The sequence below is a fragment of the Leuresthes tenuis genome, unplaced genomic scaffold (genome assembly GCF_036924035.1).
Source record: "Leuresthes tenuis unplaced genomic scaffold, fLeuTen1.0.hap1 SCAF_16, whole genome shotgun sequence".
Lineage (NCBI taxonomy): Eukaryota > Metazoa > Chordata > Actinopteri > Atheriniformes > Atherinopsidae > Leuresthes > Leuresthes tenuis.
In genome coordinates this window covers 11,048,209-11,064,566 of record NW_027325370.1, presented here as the reverse complement: position 1 = coordinate 11,064,566, position 16,358 = coordinate 11,048,209, and the positions used below count along the sequence as shown (strand labels likewise).

General features: G+C 39.2%; 3 protein-coding genes across 3 annotated transcripts; 2 read left to right on the top strand and 1 right to left on the bottom strand.

Annotated features, from left to right (window-relative positions):
- Window positions 1–5,562: 5,562 nt before the first annotated feature.
- Window positions 5,563–7,659, bottom strand: LOC140272082 (chymotrypsin-like elastase family member 2A). The gene is made up of 7 exons (XM_072367410.1): window positions 7,555–7,659; window positions 7,353–7,441; window positions 7,170–7,267; window positions 6,792–6,914; window positions 6,532–6,668; window positions 5,924–6,069; window positions 5,563–5,775 (listed from the first exon to the last, which is right to left on the bottom strand). Exons 1-7 carry the CDS (start codon window positions 7,589–7,591, stop codon window positions 5,578–5,580), a joined length of 828 nt encoding a protein of 275 aa, XP_072223511.1. The 5' UTR covers window positions 7,592–7,659; the 3' UTR covers window positions 5,563–5,577.
- Window positions 7,660–8,528: 869 nt separating this feature from the next.
- LOC140272083 (chymotrypsin-C-like) lies at window positions 8,529–11,898 on the top strand. The gene is made up of 8 exons (XM_072367411.1): window positions 8,529–8,628; window positions 9,502–9,590; window positions 9,949–10,046; window positions 10,231–10,353; window positions 10,438–10,574; window positions 10,886–11,031; window positions 11,570–11,722; window positions 11,821–11,898. The coding sequence occupies exons 1-8, from the start codon at window positions 8,589–8,591 to the stop codon at window positions 11,836–11,838; spliced, it is 804 nt and encodes a 267-aa protein (XP_072223512.1). The 5' UTR covers window positions 8,529–8,588; the 3' UTR covers window positions 11,839–11,898.
- A 744-nt stretch (window positions 11,899–12,642) lies between these two features.
- Window positions 12,643–16,131, top strand: LOC140271872 (chymotrypsin-like elastase family member 2A; the record flags this gene model as incomplete). The annotated part of the gene is made up of 6 exons (XM_072367181.1): window positions 12,643–12,762; window positions 12,956–13,053; window positions 13,915–14,037; window positions 14,224–14,360; window positions 15,316–15,461; window positions 15,636–16,131. Coding segments are annotated over 6 exons (939 nt in total), but the record flags the coding sequence as incomplete, so codon positions are not given.
- Window positions 16,132–16,358: the final 227 nt, after the last annotated feature.

Here is a 16,358-nt window from a genome sequence, read left to right as displayed (position 1 = left end):
AAAAAAAAAGTCATGTAAACCAGTGCAGAAGAAAGACAAAAACAGCAATAAAAAATCATTACAGATAAAATGTAATATATATCTCATATACACCAATCATCTGTAACGGTTTAGATGATTAGACTAATATTGAGCTGATCCCCAATTTTCCATTTTCCATCAAAAGAGCAGAGCTTTACATGGAAAAAAAAAAAAACGTGTGGACAAAAAAAAACATCTGAGGAGCTCCTTGAATGTCTGGTACGAGGACATTAGCAATAGATCCTTTGCTTCCTGTGAGATGTGGCTACCCGCAAAAGCCATCAGATTAGTATCCGAGGAGTTTGGAGGCCAGGTGAACATCTCAGACTCTTTTTCATGTTCTTGGAGCCCTGAAGCGTTTTTTTTGGGAGGCCCACTGCTGTCCATCTGTAGCAAGTGCTGTTGCCATATGGGAATGGGTGATTTGTCTGCAAAAATGTTTAGGTGGGTAGAAAGTGTAACATCTATATTAATGCCAGGATGGCGGCTTTCCCTACAGAACATTGCATTAAAACATGTTCAGTGTTACTCACTTCACCTGTCAGTGGTCATAGTGATCTGTATAACACTGAATGCTACTTGTCAAATCAATGCCCTGTATACTGCACCCCCTGCCTATTGAAATTCTATTTGTTACTCTGCTCTCAGGACCACTGTGCAACATTCTGATTGAAGTTGTCTATGTTTAATATGAGCTCATTTATCTTCATTTTTAATCATTTCAACCATTTTAAATGTACATTTAAAGGCTCCTGAAAGCTTGTAAACGTGTAAGTGTAATGATAAAAAAATCTCTGCCGTTCAATCTGTTCAAAAGCATTAAGTCACTAAAGTCAATTTAAACGGTCATCACTTATTGAATGGATTTTTAAAGTCAACTGATAATGTCAAGTGAAAACTTATGAAAGAGCTGTGAAGGTTGCATATTTGATATGTTTTCCTGTGCTGCTAAAGATAATTAACATGCAAATGAACGCTTGGAGCAAAATAGGAGCACTGCAGTTCGGTTAATAACTACGGTGGAACATCACGATTATAAGTGAGATCTCTATTGTAGCAGAGACAGTAATAGACTAAATGACTAAATAACAAGCATGTAGAATAAAGGGAGTGGAAAGAGGGAATAATAATGTTTTCTGTTAATTATGTGTCTGTTCCCAGTGGGGGGAGGTCTATAATGGACATGGAAAATTAGCCAACCACGAATACATTATATAGTTGCACTGGAAAAGTATGGTTTTATCCAGTCTTATCCAGAGTTTTAAAACTTGTCCTTTTTTGGTCACAAGAGCAATACCCGTCTCTCAGTTCTGTTGGTGCTCTTTCTCTTCCATTTGCCTTTGCAACTGTTGGACACAATCCCTGCTCAAACTGGAACCAGTTTTAACTTCCCAGATGAGCAATGTAATCAATGAAAAGATGAAGGTTAACCGCTGAAGTATCAAAAGTTTAAAGCTCAATGAAAGTAACGGTTCCATCATTTAACCCCTTCCTGTTTGGGGAAAATTTGCCTAAATCGCCTATAAATGGCATACCCAAAGCAGATTGAAAGCTGCTCCAACACTGTATTACTCTAAGTGTTACTGGAACTGAGTTACAGATGTTTGAACAAGCTGAAAAAAAAAGAAGAAAAACGAGGATGTTCACTGTTACACAGGACTTATCAGAGAGAATATATGACAGATGAGGCAAAGCTGCAAACTACATAATGATATAGTTTGAAAGTCTGAAATAGATCAGATGAACAGTTGTCGATAATCAGATATATATCAACTGAGATTCCTTATCAAATTGTACCCCAGGTAGAAAAACTGAATACCAAAACATGTAGGAGTGTGACAGCTGGTCTAGTTTGCACCCATTTCCACATGGTAACTTATCACTGAAAACGGCATCGGGAGCATTATCCAGCAGCAGGCCACAAATTCCTTGTAGAAAAGGAGAGATTACAAGCTGCATTACACAGACTAGTGCGCTATGTCACTGAACGCAGGAAATATTGGTTTAATGTGAGAAAACTTCTGTTCAAGGGCAAAAGCTAATGGAAGAAAATGTTTCAGAGGTATGTACATTAACTCACAACAGTAGGTTAAGGTTTCTACATCCTCAAATAAATAAATAAACAACACTGATGCTGGTATGCTGACAATCTAACAAACACTCAGCCACACCAAATGTATGACTGGGTGCAGGTTTTATTTAAAAACAACAGATGACTCTAATCTGCTATGCGGGCATGCCTGGCTGATTGTACAATACTTGTCAATGTTGGACACTTCACATATTCCTGTAAAACTCAACAAGAACTGCAGATGAACAAATTCAATCACGTGGAGCTCCTGTTAAGCCCATTTGACAGTAAAGGCAACGACACTGTTGGACGTCCCCCAGGAAAATGCCCATGAAGCTCAGAAATATGCTACAAAACTAACCTATCATGCCTCTGAATGTATCCAAATCAAAGTTTAACCAAAATGCTATCAAAAGCTTACCTCCTAGGTTATTGACTGTAGCTGAAGTCATCTCATCAATTTTCGCACGTTGCACAACATTCATGACAAATATTCCTACTTAATCGCCGATGTTATTCATGCTATTGCGTACTTCAAAAATGCAAGTGACCCACCCTCTCATTAGCACAGGTGCAATAGCAACTGTCCAATCACTGAATGAGCTCCTTAGCAGTGTAGCCTGATTGGGCGGTTCCCGCACAACTGGGCGGTTTTGATTGGTTCGTTTTGCGGGTAAAATTTGATTTAGGCGGGTGGTCATAATTTGAGCGAGTTAAGGGTAAATTTGGCGGTCACATCATCATATTTGAGCAACATATTTGTTGACTAAATATGTGTGTCTTTGTCTCGAAGCTGGCTTTAAATCCGTACAATACGGACTCTCTGCAACGGTTTCCTCCATAGACTATTCTCAATTTTTACTACCTGCCCTCCATCTGAACTCACGCCGCCTTCGCGCGTCATCATAATCACGTGACTGAAACCCAGCTATTGCAATTGTCGTTGACCTGTGTGCATCACTGATTGGCTACTGTCAAACGCCGCAGCTGTTTATTGCGGAGATTGACAGGTGATGCTCTAAATCTGCAGTAATAGACTAGAGCATCTATACTAGTCTACTATACAAGTCGACAAGGAAAAAAAAAAAGAAGATGATTAGGAAATTGGCAACTGTTCTGTCCTTGTGCCTGATCATTTTCAGAGGACTGTGTTTGTTTAAATTAAACCAATTTTCAGCAAGCTATGAATCACTGGAACATAAGAAATCTGTTTAACTCATGGATTACTGTCTTCGGTCTACAAACAACAACTTAGTGAAGAGCTTATGTTGAATAGCATCTTAAAACACTCTGATACCAGCAGCTTGTTGCAAAGACATAGTTTGTCCCATTTTCTTTAGTTACATTTACAAAAAACAAACAAACAAACAAAAAAACAGTAGATGGACAGTAAAAGTGAAATCCTTTAAAAGAAGGGAAAAAAATCCACCAAAGAGCTGACACAGGGGGGTGCATCTGCTCCTTCAGCTGATCCATCTACTGTCATTGAAAATGGGTCAGAAATGGTTTCCATGGAAGGGTGGCTTGTTTGCGCCATTCTTAAACAAGAGAAAAAAGAAGCTTTTCCTGAAGACTACTTAAAAGAAATTACAATAAAACTTGTCTAAAAGATAAATAAAAAATGTGATTATGCTGAATATTGATTTTCAAGCGTGTTAGAATTGTACAGACTTTGTATTATGCCTTATATACTATGTTTCCATTTATGTTTGCACGTTTCAATAAATCGCTTCACTTATTTCTCATTTTCTCCACAACGATAGGTAGATCAAGACCTTTATACCATACTACTTCTAATACAACTTGGTGTCAATTATTGGTGTGACAACGCCATCTTCACTTTTGTATTTTACTTATTGGTTTGCCTGCTGTAGATTTTGGAGGGAATGGCGTGTCAGCTCCAAATTTTTGAATTTGTCTTAAGTTGTACATTTTATATCATTTCCAGCTTATCATATGGAATTCCTCAATTGGCCTGCTTTACAGGCCAGGTTGTGAAATTGGATAAACTTGGAAGGTTAAAAGATTCTCTACCAAATCAAGCAATTAAAAAAACTGACAGTTTGAGCTACTTTGTTTACTTAATATGATCCAAATAATGATAAAGTAGTCCTGCGTGGCAGACATGACGTTAGAGTGGAATACTGCAGAATTACATGAATGTCATCATAAGACCCTGCTTCAGCCCTTTTTTGTGGATGAGCATACAGGGACCCATAAGGTTGGTGCTTTTGTCAGTTTTAATGACAAGTTTTCCCATGTTTGTTTGGTGGATTCTATTATGATATTGTATTGTGCTTGATTATGCACCAGTGGTTTTCACAGGAAGAATAAACCGGAGAGAGGCAGGAAGAGGGAGTGCTTTGCAGTCACTGTTCTACCTGAGGCGATTTAGAACACTGCAGCTGAGTTTCCATCAGGTATTTACACCTTTTGAAAGGAAGACTTTGTATTTATGTTTATGCAGATATGGCCGCTGTTTTCAGAGTGAGAAAGCGTATAGCTTGTTTGATCCTTGAGATATTACAGATGAATGTGATCTTGTGTCTCAGAGACAGACAGGTGCGCTCATCCTGCAGTGCAACAATCTGTTTAAAGATTACAAAACCCTGAAACAAGAGCTGGAAGGATACTAAGCTGAAGATGCAACCAGGGAAATTAAACTTGAGGTTTGGTGCAGTTAAGGAATCCAAGTTTTACTTTGGTGGTTGATTATCTTCAGAAGAACTGTTAGGGGGATAAAGTGAGCTGGGATGATCACCTGTTTTTGTTTAAACACGGATTCACAAACACAGACATGTCTTAAAGATTTGGATTACAATCTTTTACCTCTTCAGACATCTTTTGAGAGTGGATAGCTGCTTTGTTTTCCGTGACAAATCTTTTTATAATCTATCTAAGTATGGAAACTGTTTCAGCTTCAGCGTCAGCCCTTCTATCCGATAGGGTCTCAATCGTAACAGCACAAACTAAAATGAGGACACATCTTATTGGAATAATCGACACATAAAAAACATTCTGATGTAAGAATTAAAAAACAAACACATTGATAATGCTTTTTTTTTTTTTTTAATGCTCTCAACTTCAGACAACTAGAGCAAACCCATCTTAGTTCGTGGTCATCACCTGTAAAAGAAAATACAAGAATTAAGATAATGTTTAGGATTTCTACTCAATAGAGCTTTTACCACATTTCAGTCAGATTGCCACTGTGCTACTCTGCTAAAGTTAAAGTCAGGACCGTAATATTTGGGTATTTCATACTTTGTATATTTTTTTGTTCAATATTTTCTATATTTCAACCAAGAATTTAACAATCCAATTCCTCACCTGTGAAAAAATAGAAACCTTACTCTTAGCAGTGAGCACAAACACATTACTTTCAATCTGCAATTGCACTTTACATTGTCTGCAAAGACTCACAGGTGAGGGAGCAAATTTAAATTCTGTCAGCTTGAACCTAAAGTAAACTGAGTCATGCAGTCTCATGGACAGATATTTTTAGTAGTATATAAGAGCTTTCCACTCACATTGTTGATCCAGCTGATGTAGGCGCTGACTTTGGTGAAGACAGAGGGCTTCTTGGGGTAGTTGCAGCCCATGCTTGAGCCAAAGCTCACCACACCGTGGACATCCCAGGATCCATCAGGATTCTGACAGTTCAGGGGACCACCAGAGTCACCCTGAAGAACAACAGAGGAAAAGTGATACAGGTCATACCTGTACAATGCTGTGTAGAGATGTGCTTCAGTGTTTTTTTTTTGTTGTTGGTTTGTTTTTTAGGCGATTTTTGTTTAAACAAGTTTATCAAATCCAGATCCTCAGACTCACGTTGCAGCTTGCCAGCTCTCCGTCTCCTCCAGCACAGACCATGTTTTTGGTCACCAGATTGCCCCACCAGTCATATCTGGTGCAGGTGGAGTGGCCGACCACTGGGAGGAGGGCCTGCTGCAGGATGTCAGCAATAGGACCTCCAGCTTTGGAAGAGAACTAAGTATTTAGATTCGTAGCTTAAGTCAAGATCACTGTATTCAAGCTCATGTCGTTCTAAAACTATACTCATGAGGATTCTTTTTAATTTAAGTATAATTTCTTATTGTTTTTGGCAACATTTCCCTCATATGCCTTTGAAATATGAAACAATGTCGATATATGGTTTATCTGCATTCAATAAGAATCTGGAAAAAATTTGCTTTGTTAGAAGTGATCTTAATACAGGCCTTCAAATAAATGACCAGTAACATTTAGGTTAATAATTGACCTTTGTGTAACTCAGCCTTCTAATGTTCGTAAAACTCAAGGAGACCAGGGGTACATGCTGAGAAAAACCACATCTTGGCTGATGTGTTAACACCTGATGTACAGGAAGATTGATAATACATCACGAGGTCAAGGCTGGCAGCCTTTCAGAGAACTTTCACTTTGCCAGTAGAACTTACTCCAGAGACGTCCCCAGCCAGTGACATAGCAGGGAGCACCGTGAGACAGGGTTTCACCGGAGTTGGGAAGACAGGCAGCCATGACGGTGTTTGAGAAAGTGACAGGAGATGACAGCTTGATCAGGGCAATGTCGTTACTGGAATGAGAGTACAGATGGAACATTAGAAAGAGCATTGATGAGCAACAATGTGAATAAATAGGCAGAGCGGCATATTGGATGAGTCTGCTGTGTATTGTGTGCTAGAATATAATGTCCCACCGGATATTGTAAGAGTCCCAGTTTTCATGGACAACGATCTTGCTGGGGCTGATGGCAATGGAACCAGACTCATTGTTGGTGTCCAGGCTGTGTTTTCCCAGGTAGACTCTGTAGGTGCGACTTCTATTTGGCCACAAAGATAAAAACACAAAAACAAGCATTGGTGTCGCCCAGAACTGATGAAGTTTCAAAATTTACCCTTTTATCTAAACACAAATGTTACTCATAACAAGTACAACTGCTTTCTCTCAAACCCAGCTTTTTCTACTCTGGCCTGCTTTTTGAACACACTTTACAGAAGTCTTTATTTCTGTCTAATGCAGCTGCCTTTAACCTGTGATTCAAACATCTATAATGTGGATTTATTCATTATTTTACCCGATGCAGTGAGCAGCAGTGAGGACCCACTGGTCGGAGATCAGAGTGCCACCACAAGTGTGATAAAAGGAGCTACCACTCTTGTACTGCAGAGACACCTGAAGACAACCCATAACAATGAAACACAATTGTAATGTGATTTGAGGAAGGCACAATTTTGAGAATAGTTTGAAGTGTATATACCTGCCAGGGCCAGCTGTGCGCACGGACATCATCTCCACCAACCACTCTGGTGACAACAGGCTCGTAGGTTGGCAGACCACACCCGTAGGCTAAGAGACAAAAGCAGAAAACACTACAGTTTATTATTGTGTCCTAACTTTAGTCGTTATCTGACCTTCTCAAATTCAGGCTGTTTGGTATTGCATGTTATTTTCTAGCTTACCACCAGCAACAAACAAAGCCAAGATCACGAACTTCATTGTGACTGTGTGACTGTCAGGGTGAGTTGCTCCTTCTTATATAGTGTGTAACTCTGCAGACCTCAAATGTGTTGGTTCACATTCACTTGAGCACAGTCAGGAAGAATTGATGGGAAAAACAGTTCAACCTTGAAGATAAGTAATTATCAAATTCTATTAATATACCTTATCTCCCCACCTCCACTGTGCCTGTGTGGGAACAACACAGATGCTTCCAGAGGCAGTCAGGTCTTGTTACTTCGTACACAATTACGTTGCAAGATCATGCTTATATATTATATTTGCATAATTTGAAAATAACACTCCGGTGGTCCTCTGAACTGTCAGAGCTCTGACGTGGAGTCAGAGCTCCACGTTCATGGGGTTCATGGTAATGTTCGTACATCGACTGAATCAACTCTGTAAGCGCCTGAAAATCACACCAAAAATAATTCTGGGACAACTCAATCAATTGTCTCACATGAAACTACTTAAAACAATTGAAGATGATCTCACAGAAAATGGTGGCCCATTCAGAGAGAAGCATTTTAGCACACTAAAAATGAAGAAATAAGGAACAGAAATGTTTTGTGCCATATTTTTGTGCCGACTGTAGGACATCCATCCATCCATTTTCTATACTTTCTATACCCGCTTAATCCAGTATAGGGTTGGGGGGTGGGGGTGGGGGTATATGAAAAGCAATAAAGCAGAAATACATTTTCAGCCTGGGCAGTAAGCATCAATACATACTTACTTTTATTTAAACACATTTAGAACTGACCAACTTTGATCATCAGTGACCCTTCCATAACTGGTATTATTCAGATGTTTTCCAGTTGGAATACTGATGGGAAATTGCTATCAACAACCAGCCGTTATGTCTCGATTTGTTTGATTTTCTGCATGCGTTTCCTACATCAATCTGTACAGTGTAAAAAAGTGCTGAGCAAACAGTGTAAACACAGGACAATTTTAACACATAAGTACGCCAACACTTGCGCACACAGCATCAATCATGATGAGGCTCCTGATTCTAGCTGTTGTCGTAGCCAGTGGTAAGACTTCCAATCTTCTCTAACAAGTTATGTAAAACACATTTTTCATTATATATAATGAAGACTAAGTAAAGAATAAGAAGTCATTTTGTGTCACTTAGTTCTTTATAGCTTTTACATGCAAATGTTAGAGTAGAGGTTCTTTAGGTGAAGCACTGTGAGATGAATTAGTTGTGAAAATTTTGATTTATGATTATAATATTTTGGATGGGATGGAAAGTTGGTTGTGGATCATTGCAAAGAAGTTGCTATATCAATAAAGTACATACAACCACATACTGCCATCAAAATTGTGGCTTTTGAGTTTTATATAGATATATAGAGTGGGTGTAATGTCAGTTTTATGATAACTACATTTTGACATGTTGCATTTAATACAGTATAGTTAGCTTGTGTGCTCATAAGCAAAGGGAGGTTTAGCCTCTGGGGGACTCAGTATTCTTCTTGAAAGGAAGTAAGCCATAAGTAAAGCTATAAATCCTGGTTCAACTGACAAGTTCAACAAAAAGGTAAATTAATACAGAACACTTTGTTCTTAATCTAGCCTGCTAATTTGGGTGTCCCCTGCATTAAGAGTTGTCGTGGTGCAAATTGCCGGGCATTAGACAGGAGTTTTGTAGGTCACATAAAACTGTAAACGGTTTAAATATGCCAGTGTTTACCACAAGCTGTGGTGATACAGACATTCGTGGGTCTTGCTCTGTTTGTTGCTGGGGGTAAGGATCTTTTTTTTTTTTTGGAAAAGCAACCCTTTTCCAGCCATCTGTCTGTTTTTGCTGGGCATTTTAACTTTCTCTAAAAACGACATGCAGATTAAAAGCTGTGTAATCTTATTTGCAGTTTTGAAAGTGTTTGTCTCATGTGTCCTCTCAGCCTACGGGTGCGGCAACCCCACCTTCACCCCTGGGGTAAACCGAGTGGTTGGAGGAGAGGATGTCAGGCCTCACAGCTGGCCTTGGCAGGTAAATAACACAAAAATAAAAAATACTAAGTGAGGAATATTATTCAGAAAAAAAGACATCTGCTGAAGATCAGATATCTTATTTACTGAATTCTGAAATCGGTATTAAATGATTGCTTTATTGTGGTGTGAGGCAAACACAGTAGTGTCTAAAACTTTCAGAATATAGAAAATAAATGTAACAAATATGAGAGAGCAAAGGGAAGTTTAGATATCACTTCTCAAACACAGAGTAGAAGGACTATAGAAAAGGAGGAGCACATTCACACTTCAGGCCTGAAAATCAACACTATCCCAAATAAACACTAATGAAACTGTTAAAAGATTGAGATAATGAACAGCATTTTTACTCGTTTCAGATTTCCCTGCAGTACAACAGAGAGGGTGAGTGGAGACACACCTGTGGAGGTACTTTGATCTCTCAGCAGTGGGTCCTCACTGCTGCTCACTGCATCAGGTATGAAGCTGATGAGTGACAGATTATTATATATGCAACCTAACAAAAGAAAAACATTAGAGAAAATGACAGTTGGATACATAACTGGTTGATCATTGTGTTTTCAACTCAACAACAGAAAGGCTTTAACAAATCCTTCAAATGGATTTTTGAGCTGATACACTTATGTTCTGTCCACTTGCAGCACAGGCAGAGAGTACAGAGTGGCCCTGGGGAAGCACAACCTGCTAGAGACAGAGGAGGGTGCTGTGTTCATAGGGACTGCCAACATCATTGTGCACGAGAAGTGGAGCGCCCTGTTCATTCGGTAACTATGAGAATTGAGCCATGAGTTGGGAACAGTACCGGCATTGTGTTGAGTGTTGATGGAGCTTATATTCCTGTTTTCCAGTAATGACATTGCCCTGATCAAACTGGAGTCCGCTGTCGACTTCTCTGACACCATCACGCCTGCTTGTCTCCCTGCCGCAGGCTTCATCCTCCCCCACAACGAATCTTGTTTTGTCACTGGGTGGGGTCGCATCTACAGTGAGTGAACGGTGTCTTACCTCTCCTTGAAATTAATTCAGTTTAATTTTACCGGACACTTTATACACCAATTATAGTTGTGTGCTGGATTCTGATTTGATATGTTCTCTCAAACAATTTGTGCACATTTAAAAAAAAAAAAACTGTTTCATCGTAGTTACTTTTCTTTATTTATACACTAGATGGCACTAAATTAGACAGATATAAAGACATGATGCCTTTTAACACCCAATGCAGCAGCAACAGTAGGTGGTGTTGTTAGACAGTGGTTTCAGTTTTTACCGGAGCTTGTGTGGATCTCCTTCACACAGCCGGAGGTCCCATCGCTGACATCCTGCAGCAGGCTCTGCTGCCCGTGGTGGACTTCGCAACCTGCAGCAAACCTGACTGGTGGGGCTTCCAGGTGAAGGACACCATGGTCTGCGCTGGCGGAGATGGAATTGTGTCTGGCTGCAACGTGAGTCTGAAATAATGGATGACTCGGTCTCTTTTACTGTATACAGTAGGATGGCACACCATACTGTAGTCTTTTTTTGCTTTAGTAAATTTGACTTATTAAATTAATCTCAGTTTTCCTCTGTCAGTGAGTTTTTCCATGTTGGATTTTACTTTTTCAGTCACTTCTACGTACATTTCTTTCAAAATATTCACACAACTTACCAGTTCAGTGACACAGCAGAATATTGAATGTTTTGCTAATTATTATTTTAAGCACAGCTGCTATATTTGGTAGTTCCACCTTCTCAGCAGTGAATGTTGGCTGCTTTTCCTAAACTTGACAATGAACTGGTCATCTGCTGTGGAAAACTGATGAAAAAAAAAAAATATATATATATATATAAGTAATCATAGCTCTGTTCCTTTACATTTTATTTGTTCTTCCTAAATTAATTTCCTGAAATGGGAAGGTATGATAAATAGTACGTTGAGTATCTTTCAAGATCAGAAACTCTTGAATGTGTAATTTGCTCACTTTCTCCCACATGATGATTCAGGGAGACTCCGGTGGTCCTCTGAACTGTCAGAACTCTGACGGCTCCTGGGAGGTTCATGGTATCGTCAGCTTTGGCTCCGGGCTTAGCTGCAACTACGCCAAGAAACCCACCGTCTTCACCCAAGTCAGCTCCTACATCGACTGGATCAGCTCTGTAAGCTCCTGAAATATACACATAAAATCATTCTGGTACATAATAAATAATTGTTTCATGTGAAACTATCTAACATATCCCCGTGATCTTTTTCACAGAAAATGGTGGCCTATTGAGAGAGAGCGAGAGAGAGAGAAGACAAAAAAATATATAAATAAAGACTTTGCATTACTTTATCTTTTGTGCCTTCTTTGCTCCAATTGGGGGAATTGCAGTTTTCCAAATACACGAAAAGCAATAAAGCATAGATTAATTTTGATTCTTTACACAGACACACATATATATATATATATATATATATATATATATATATATATATATATATATAGTTATAGTTAGTTTTATTCAAACAAATTTACAAATCACTCATTTGGAACAGTGATGGTTCATACCAGATATAATCCAGTTTTTTCCCAGCTGGAATACTGATGGGAAATTGCTATCACCAACCACCCGTTATGTCTCCGACCTCGATTTGTTTGACTTTCTGTTGCATTTCCCACATCAGCCTGTACATCGCAAAATAAAAAGTGCTAAGGAAACAGTGTAAACACAGGACATTTTCCACACACAAGTGAGCCCACGCATGCACACACACCATCAGTCATGATGAGGCTGCTGGTTCTCGCTGTTGTCGTAGCTGGTGGTAAGATTTTCAATCTTCTCTAACAAATTACTTGAAACTCAGTGTCGTTACTAATGTCACGAGGACTCAGTCATATATAAATTAGATTCATGTTTAATTGTTAAAGCTCTGCTAAATTTAGATTTTCAGTATGTACAAACTGAAGTCGGTCATTTTCCTCTGCTGTGAAGATCATAATCCTCTGTATCATAAAAAAACTTCTATCATAGTGCAATGTCGCGTGTATGTGTTCACTGAAAATGATCATTCAATTACCTATACGAGGACGCAGTAAATTGTTACTAATGTTACTAACCGTGTCCCAGTCTGTGGGTGTGGCCTCCCCACCTTTCCTCCTGCGGTGAGCAGGGTGGTGGCAGGAGAGGACGTCAGTCCGCACAGCTGGCCCTGGCAGGTAAGGTCTGCTCCAACTGTGTTTTCTCTGATAACTAGAATGCAACATACTCTCTGCACTTTCATGTTAGTGTTCCAGATTGATAAAGTGGCACCTCTTTTGCCCACACTGCTCTGGACTTATCTTTTCGAGCAGGTGTAGGACCGTTACATTCCGCTGCAGGTCACAGCGTATTTCTCTCCGCTCTGCCCAGGTGTCACTCCAGTCGAACAGCAGAGGGCAGTGGACACACGTCTGTGGAGGCACCCTCATCTCCTCTGAATGGGTTCTCTCTGCAGCACACTGCATCAAGTGAGTTCAACTCAACACCAGGGGAAGACCATCAGGATAACTACATCTAACAAAATATCCAATTATGAGAGGACAGACTGTACTTTTTGAAACTCTCATAGGGGGGGGAAAGATTTTTATATGCTGTTTTTTTGTAGTTGCAAAGATGTTTTGATGCAACTTGTACTCATTGGACCAGTTTGGATTTTGGTTCATTTGATTGATTCGGTTAGGATTGTATTACAATGATGTGGATTATAAATGCATTGAATTGGACCGCATCTCTGAAGTGCCTTGAAATGGCATTTGTTGTGATTTGGCACTAGAATGTAAAAAACTAAAACATATTTAAATTAATTGAAATATTGAACCAGTATATTTAGTGATAAGAAAATAATAGTGGTAACTAACACCATAAGCAAATACCAACAGCATTTTTAAGCAGAACTTACAGTTTCTCTTCCACTTCTTTTTATTCTTTTATTATGGAATTTTGTGAGCATGTTTTTCTTTACGTAAGGTTAACTACCTGGAATTTTACAGTGCACTTTTATGTAATTAAGACATTTCGATACTGTTCAGATTAATTATTAATTAGTTACTTTTTTATGCCAACAGAAAATGAAAAGCCTGGCATGCAGAGAACCTCAGAGTAAAGAGAATCTAGGAAATTATAGAAAAAATATCTCGTAAAACAGTCCGAGATCTCAAAGACAGCTGATAAACCCGGAAAGAAATTATCGGTATTATTTGGTCACCCAACAACAAATCACCATCCCTAAAAAACCTGCAGTCCCCTCAGTTTAGTCACAGTTGTGTCCACACAAGCAGACAGTCAATAACCACTTTCTAAACCAAGCCATGTCAACTGCCGTCCCATAGTGACCGCTACAACTACAGAGTGGAGCTGGGTAAACACAGCCTAAAGGCGACTGAGGAGGGCTCAACAGCTCTCATGGCATCTAAAATCATCGCTCATGAGGACTACAACATCCTGCTCAGCCGGTAACAGCAACCAACACAACTCAGAATCACCTCACCGCAGCCACTAATGTGGGTGGAAGAGAAGCGTCAGTTATTTGTTGACTTTTTTTTCTTTTAAAGGGAGAGATGCATTAAATATTTCTCTAATAAGTGACATGTTTAGTGCCTGTTCACCTGAACATAAGGGTATTGTTTTGCCTTATGCAGGAACGATATTGCCCTGATAAAGCTGTCTTCCCCGGTCACCTTCTCTGACACCATCATGCCCGCCTGCCTTCCAGACCAGGGCGTCATCCTGTCCCATGGGGCCCCCTGCTACATCACTGGCTGGGGCCGACTCTCCAGTAAGTCAGCGCCACATCATTACAAATATTCTCTTCAAGGTTAGCGTGATGGTAATTAGTTTATGTGCTGCATACCAGTCAGTATAGGTCAACTCAGCGAAGCAGAAAATTCAAACTACTGGATGAAGAAAAAAAAAATGGGACAAATATTCATCCAACTGTTTAATAAGCAAAACTCAAATTTGAAAAATGCCTGTGGAGGGAATTTAATTGCCAGTGCTGCTAACCCCTTTATTTTGGATTATACACAGATACTATAAGCAATCATTTATAGAGTATAATAAATTAATAAAAAGGTAAGTGAGTAGAGCCTTTTCAAGGTTTACGCAGCAATTAGTTGGCATCAGGAGTGTCTCAATATACCAGTATTGAAAACCCTTGTGATATTAAAAGAAAGAAACATCAATACTGCGTTAATAATACACTTATGTGTATGTAATATATGATATTATATATATATGATATCTTCTAATTGAATATAGCATTAATCAATGCAGAGGTTTTTTTTACCTCCTTAACTGAGAGCTGCTACAAAAGGAGAAAAAAAAGACTCAAAAACACATGTCTGACAGCAATATGTTTTTTCTTTTCAGGATTTATATTAATATTGCAGAAATATTGGGAATCATTTTGACCATGGTAATCATGTAGTGAAAATAAAATACTGCGACTGCGCTAGTTGATCTAGCGATCTAATTATAAGTGATCTAATGTCATTCCATAATCGGCTTCACATTTGCGATGGTTGATGCTTACTTTTCAAACCCACATCCAAAGAAAAACATATAACTGTTCTCACTTGACTGAATTTAAAGACAGCCAAGTGACCGTTTCTGTCAGTGAAAAAGAAATGTGAATCGCTAGATGCAACTTATTTGTGCTCAGCTTGTCAGTCACAGTCAAAACTTTGTTTTTTTTTGGTTTTTTGTTACCTGAATTCACCTCTCCTCCACAGCCAATGGTCCTCCAGCCGATATCCTTCAGCAAGCGCTCCTGCCCGTAGTTGGCCACGATATCTGCTCCCAGCTTGAGTGGTGGAGTGTCCTGGCAACAGAGAAGATGGTCTGTGCTGGAGGAGATGGTATTACTGCGGGCTGTAATGTATGTTTATACAGTGAAGGCTCATTCAATAAATCTGTCATTTACAGCAGTTTTACAATCAGTAAAATCATCATTTACCATGGCATAGAAAGAACATTGGTAGCATGAGAAAGTGATGACTGGAAATCTTACCTCTGTACATAAATTGTCAGCTTACGGTATTCTGACCTTCAGGGTGACTCTGGTGGCCCCCTGAATTGCCAGAACCCTGCTGGTTCCTGGGAGGTCCACGGTGTGGTGAGCTTCGGCTCTGGTGAGGGCTGCGACGTTCTACAGAAGCCCACCGTCTTTACACAAGTCAGCTCGTACATCAGCTGGATCCACACAGTGAGGAAGTTTCTTTTTGACTACCTTACAATGACAAAAGCCTTGACTGTGAAAAACAGGAAGCGTATTTTCATTATGTTTTCTGTTGTTGCTTCTCCAGGTTACGACCAACTACTAAATGATCTGCTAACGCCATTTCATCAGCGACAAGATCAACTATGATTTATATGTGTGGTCACAATTCAAAGTAAAAGGCTAACAAGTGGAATGCAGAGCCATTGTGTGTTAATGATGTCCTGGAAAGTCAAGAGAATTTACAGCTAAATTTAATAGCTTCTTCCTTTGTTTATGTGCCATCTCTTCAGCAAGTGTCATGACATTTGACCTTGTGCTTTCATGTCATTTGACCAGTTAATAATAATAATTCAAATACAAACAATAACAAATTAAAAGATTAAATACCCTTTAGAATCAGTGATTTAGTTAACAAATACTCTCTTTTATTTGTCATAAAATATTCATATTCAATGTGTTTCCAAAGTTCTGCAAAAAAGACTCTAGATTTTCATATCACAAATGAGATTTGTCATAGAAAATCGTATTTTCACAGTACGTATAAAAGAGACAAAT

Coding starts and splice junctions, on each gene's coding strand:
- LOC140272082 (XM_072367410.1), bottom strand. CDS start 7,591: ATGAAGTTCGTGATCTTGGCTTTGTTTGTTGCTGGTG. Junction 6,070..6,531: donor TGGCTGGGGACGTCTCTGGA/GTAAGTTCTACT, acceptor TCTCTTCCAAAG/CTGGAGGTCCTATTGCTGAC. Junction 5,776..5,923: donor GAGAGCTGGCAAGCTGCAAC/GTGAGTCTGAGG, acceptor GTTGTTCTTCAG/GGTGACTCTGGTGGTCCCCT.
- LOC140272083 (XM_072367411.1), top strand. CDS start 8,589: ATGATGAGGCTCCTGATTCTAGCTGTTGTCGTAGCCAGTG. Junction 10,047..10,230: donor ACTGCTGCTCACTGCATCAG/GTATGAAGCTGA, acceptor GTCCACTTGCAG/CACAGGCAGAGAGTACAGAG. Junction 10,575..10,885: donor TGGGTGGGGTCGCATCTACA/GTGAGTGAACGG, acceptor TCCTTCACACAG/CCGGAGGTCCCATCGCTGAC.